The sequence below is a fragment of the Entelurus aequoreus genome, linkage group LG11, assembly GCF_033978785.1.
Source record: "Entelurus aequoreus isolate RoL-2023_Sb linkage group LG11, RoL_Eaeq_v1.1, whole genome shotgun sequence".
Classification (NCBI taxonomy): Eukaryota; Metazoa; Chordata; class Actinopteri; order Syngnathiformes; family Syngnathidae; genus Entelurus; species Entelurus aequoreus.
The window spans coordinates 11,960,505-11,966,504 of NC_084741.1; the positions used below are offsets into that span (position 1 = coordinate 11,960,505).

Consider the following 6,000-nt stretch of genomic DNA (forward strand, 5'->3'; position numbering starts at 1 on the left):
GAAATACAATGTTAACACTTTTGTGCAAATAAGACTTGTTTTTTCAAATGTGTTTATTCTGTAAAGTTTGAAATGACTGGTTAATAGTGCTATTATGAAGCGCAATGTCAGCACTATTTTTTCCCCACTGCAATTTCAAATGCACTTGTTTTAATAAATAAATACAGCGTTTTAAAAGCATACACAATCTGTGTAAATAAATTAGTCTGTGGTTAAAAGGATTTGAAAGGACTTGAAACTCAAAATGCAGGACTTGGGACTTGAGACTTTCCAGTCTTGACTTTGGACTTGACTCAGGACTTGCCTGTCTTGACTCGGGACTTTGATTGATTGATTGATTGATTGAAACTTGTATTAGTAGATTGCACTGTACAGTACATATTCTGAACAAGTGACCACTAAATGGTAACACCCGGATACATTTTTCAACTTGTTTAAGTCGGGGTCCACGTTAATCAATTCGTGGTAACTTGACTTGACTCTGGACTTTAGGGCAAAGACTTGAGACTTACTTATGACTTGCAAAACAATGACTTGGTCCCACCTCTGCTGGCCCGGCATCTTTGTTTTCTACCTGTCAACTGTCAGTTTAGGGCTGCTAGCCGGCTCCTCATCACCACTTCAAGATGGCGGCCCAATTTCTCGCGTCACAGCAGCCAAATGCTGCGTCTACTTGTACGATGTCTATGCATAGAATCATCATACTGCTGTGATTATATGCATCAAGTGTTCATTCAAGGCTAAGGCAAAATATCGAAATATATATCGTGAATAAAAACATGGAGGTATGAATAAAAGGCCCTAGTTGACAGATACCTTGACGGTGACCACAATGTATTTTTATGCTAAGCTAGCTAGCTTGGTGTTGACTTGACGCTTTCACGTCGACCTACGTCTTTACCCAGGCTGAATGTTACCGACTCGCCCACGACCGCCGTGAGTCCACCATGAAGTAGTGTGTGCTATTCTCTGAAAGTGTGACATACCAGTTATTAGTCGGGGTTGCTTGAGCCGTGTTGGCCGCCATTTCGCCCTCTGCCCTACAGCCTAGCTCAATGCTAGCACGGCCCTTTGTGCTAACCCCGTTAGCGGCACACCGGAGACACAGCCCTCGAACGGCGACACAAACAGCAATGTCGGAGCACAGTTGAGCGAGTCAGTGAATATACGGAATGAAAGGCAGAAAGCTTCTTCCGTCGAACGCCAAACAACTCGGAGTGAGTGTCGATACAAAATGGCGGCTGGACGAAACGCCGAGCCCTGTGACGTAATGCTTACCGGAAATACGTAGCGGCTTTTCTCTGTCGACGTCAGGTGGCACTAAATTGTACGAACATGCAGTTTGGTGACGTGTTAATGATGTAATATTCTGCCTTTCGTTCAATGGTTAGAAATACATAAACAAATCACTGTTTTGGGATAAATGTAAACTTCCCATTTTGTTTCGTCACAGACAAAGCTCGACCAATCAAACGGCCGGCTGGCGGTAAGGAAAGACTCCCGTCAATCATGTTTAGGGGCGGGGCATAAATCACACAAAACGTGTCAGTCCTTAGGGTTTGTTTTTGGTCATCTGAAGCTTCATTGGTCTAACACAATACAAACAACATCAAGTTTTTAATTTTTAATTTTTTTTCATTGAATAACAAACATACATTTATAATTCACTCAACAGTCAAGGCACTTTCAAAAACAAGGAAAGAAAAAATGTAAACTTCCTATTTTGTTTCGTCATAGACGAAGCTCCACCAATCAAACGGCTGGCTGGCGGTAAGGAAAGACTCGGGATTGGACACGTTATACCTGTCAATCATATTTAGGGGCGGGGCATAAATATGGCTGCCCAATCACGGAAAACGTGTCAGTCCTTACGGTTTGTTTTTTGTCATCTGAAGCTTCATTGGTCTAACACAATATAAACATCAAGTTTTTTATTTTTTCATTGAATAACAAACATACATTTATAATTCACTCAACAGTCAAGGCACTTTCAAAAACAAGGAAAGAAAACCAAAGCAAATACTGATATATTAATAAATAATAATAATAATAAAAATGTAAAAAAACCATAAGACAAAAAGGGCTACCTAAATCACTTTAAGTGTTTTTAACAAAGGTATCAATTTAAGGGTTTTTGTACTCTTAATCATTCTCTAAGATTTGATTAATAATTGTAAACCATTAAGCCAATTAAAAATGTAGGCCTAACTTTCATAAATCGACATTTATGTAGAAAAAAAATGTGCCTGTAGCATAATAAAGTTGACAAACATTTCTATGTCACAGTTGTTTATAAAAAATACCAAACAGTAACATTATTATGTTGCAGGCTAAATTTTTCATAGATAAATGTCTTTTTTTTTTAAATTGAAACGAAAATTCTCTCATTGGATCAGTTATTTTAAAATATTTAAAGTAGTAAAAATAGAAAATAAAAAGCCCTGAAATTATTGTATATAGTAGATTATAATGTTTTAGAAAAGCCAACATTTTTGTATTTTTTTTGTATTACTGTTCTTTTTTATTATTGTATTTATTAATGTATTAATGTATCTAGTTGTACGCTCTCTTTACTTTACTTTCTAGATACCTTTGTTGTTTTTTATATATGGATGTCGATCTACCTGGTAGATATTCAGAAATATATTAAAGTGGCTTAATTGTAAATTGTGAATATGTATTGTTTATGTATTCAATTGTTCAATAATAATTAAAAAAAAGAACAATTATTAATATATTTAATAAGGGATTACTAGTAGCTTGTGTTGGTTCATGGACAAATGTGTCACATCTGCTGTTTTGATCATTTTCACCTTTAAAACCGATATATATATATATATATATATATATATATATATATATATATATATATATATATATATATATATATATATATATATATATATATATATATATATATATATATATATATATATATATGTATGTATATATATATATCGGGTTTAAACACATACATATATATATACATATATATGTATGTGTGGGAAAAAATCACAAGACTATTTCATCTCTACAGGCCTGTTTCATGAGGGGTTTTCCTCAATCCTCAGGAGATTTTAATGGAAGCATTCACATACCATGGTTTATATAAGGCACAGAGCGGGTGGATACAGGCAGGCGTGGGGGCGTGGTGATTGACTCATGTGTTACCTAGGAGGTGTTTCCTTCTGTGACGGCATGCTGATACAATTTCGCTGCGCTTGTTGAGGGATGACAAGTCTGGACGGTATATGATAAACAGTTTCTCTTTTAAGCATAGGTTGCATCTTTTGTTACCACTGTTGTAAGGTGTGCTGGATGCAAGAATTTGCCATGTTATCGAATATTCAACATTATTGTCTTTGAGATTCCAAATGTGTTTGCTGAGTTCTGTAGAATTCCAAATGTGTTTGCTAAAATTCTGTAGAACTCAGCAAATCCCTTATTAAATATATTATTAATTGTTCTTTTTTTATTGAACAATTGAATACATAAACAATACATATTCACAATATTGTGAAGAGCCAAAGCCAAATTAATATGCTAACAGTTAGCACTCCAGCCAGATAGCGTCAAGCAACAAAATAAATGAGCAAAATTAGCCACCAAAGCTAACATGCTAACGGTACTATGCTAACAATAGCATGCTTACAATTAGCATTAATGATCTAAACTGCTAAAGACCTGCTAAGTCAGCTCAAAAAAGCTAAAACACTATTGTTAGCATGCTAAGATGCTAACATATTGTGTTGAAGTTTGGGTAAATGTTTATAAAACAAACGTAGACCCAATAATTAAACTTCAAAAAAGGGTCATTAGAATAATACACAAAGCGTGCTACTATGAACATACCAATCCATTATTTATAAGTTCTAATGTGTTAAAATTTTCAGATATTGTGTTTTTAAAAACAATGGAAATTATGTTTCGAGTAAAGAACAACAGCCTTCCAGCTTGTATTCTTAGGTTATTTCAATTAAGAGGAGAAAACTATAATTTACGGGGATATTGATTTTTTAAATAGGTAAAGCAAGAACGAATATAAAATACAGATGTATTTCAGTTTTAGGAGTTAAATGGTGGAACAAGCTCAGTGATGAGCTGAAGACATGTAGTTCTTTGTTAAGGTTTAAGAAAACATTGAAAGGTGAAATAATGAAAATTATAAAATATAGCAACGATTACTTCCATCCCATTGATTTTTTTTCCTTCTTTTTAACGTTGATGTTCCAGGTAATCTTATTTTCAGTGAGGGTATAGGATAGGCAAATATAAGCCTTGGCTTCAGCCTATTCCTTTTTCGGTCATGCTTTTTCTTTTCTTTTCCTTTTGTGTGTAAATGTGTATGATTGTTATATATGTATAATTTGTACTCTTAAACTGGTCACACAAAATGGTTAATGGTTGATGGTTGATTTTATGACCGAAATAAACTTATTTCATTCATTCATTCATTTTATTCATTCATATGCGTTAAGTATCAAAATATATTAGTCTGAGGTGTGTACTTGAAGAAAATAACACGTCAAAAATAAATTGCCTCATGATATTATTACACAACTCGACAAAACAATTCCTGTAGAAATTGCGTGTGAAGTTCTAAAATAGTAAATTAACTTAAATGCTAGTATAGAAAGTTTGCCTGCTAACATTAGTATGATAAATAAATACATTCAAAATAAGTAAAACATTATTGTCCTAAAAGAAAAAAAAACCTTCAAAAGAAAAACAACTTTCTTCAATGTGAAAAAACGATTTGCAAAAAAAAAAAAATATGCAGGCAAAAAAAACAACTTGCAAGTAAAAATAAAATTCTACAGGTAAAAAAATGAGTAGCAAGTAATATAAACAATTTTCTTCAATTAAAAAAATTATATGCAAGTAAAAAACATTTATTTTTTCAATTAAATAAAAACAATATGCAAGTAAAAAAAAAAAATTATATAAAAAAAATTATTTGCAAGTAAAAAAACAAATTTCTTCAATTAAAAAAATTATATGCAAGAGAAAAAATATATATTTCATTAAAAAAACAAAACGATATGCAAGTAAATAAAAACTATTTTCTTAAATAGAAAAAAAATATATGCAAGTAAAAAACGATTTTCTTAAATAAATAAAAAATTATATGCAAGTAAAAAAACATTTTTCTTAAATAAAAAAACGACATGCAAGTAAAAAAAAAATTTTTCAATTAAAAATTATACTTAAGTAGAAAAAAACAATTTTCTTCAATTAAAAAAACTATATGCAAGTAAATAAAAACTATTTTCTTAAATAAATAAAAAATTATATGCAAGTAAAAAAACGATTTTCTTAAATAAAAAAACAACATGCAATTTAAAAAAAAAAAGTTTCTTCAATTAAAAAAATTATATGCAAGTAAAAAAAAAACTTCAATTAAAAAAATTATTTGCAAGTAAAAACAATTTACTTTAATTAAAACAATATGCAAGTAAAAAATGAAAAAAGAGAGGAACACTTGCAGGTTAACTTACAGGTTGAGCTTGTTTCCCCTCTCTTCTGTCCGCCATTTTACTCCCCACTTTGATTCTTCTTCTTTGGTATTTTTGGTGGACGGCACCATGCGCAAATAACAACCGCTCTGACGGCCTGACACTGTCTCAGCAGCACCACCTGTCCTTGTGGAGTGGGAATTACAGCTGTTGTAAGTGATGTCACATGTGAAGACACACCCACAAGATGGCACATGTGAAGACACGCCCACAAGATGTCACACGTGAAGACACGCCAACAAGATGTCACACGTGAAGACACGCCCACAAGATGTCACACGTGAAGACACGCCCACATGTCACACGTGAAGACACGCCCATAAGATGTCACACGTGAAGACACGCCCACAAGATGTCACATGTGAAGACACGCCCACAAGATGTCACACGTGAAGACACACCAACAAGATGTCACACGTGAAGACACGCCCACAAGATGTCACACGTGAAGACACGCCCACATGTCACACGTGAAGACACGCCC

General features: G+C 33.2%; 1 protein-coding gene across 3 annotated transcripts in view; it reads right to left on the reverse strand.

Annotated features, from left to right (window-relative positions):
- leng8 (leukocyte receptor cluster (LRC) member 8) overlaps positions 1 to 1,386 on the reverse strand; it is a 28,128-nt gene extending 26,742 nt beyond the window's left edge. For 2 of the 3 annotated variants that reach the window (XM_062062509.1, XM_062062508.1), the window contains exon 1: positions 987 to 1,257. In XM_062062509.1, coding sequence (XP_061918493.1) covers positions 987 to 1,027 — 41 coding nt within the window. In that variant the 5' untranslated portion in view covers positions 1,028 to 1,257. Of the gene's footprint in view, positions 1 to 986; positions 1,258 to 1,278 lie in introns of those variants that run through there. The other variant, XM_062062510.1, reaches the window with a different exon arrangement.
- Between the last annotated feature and the right edge of the window lie 4,614 nt (positions 1,387 to 6,000).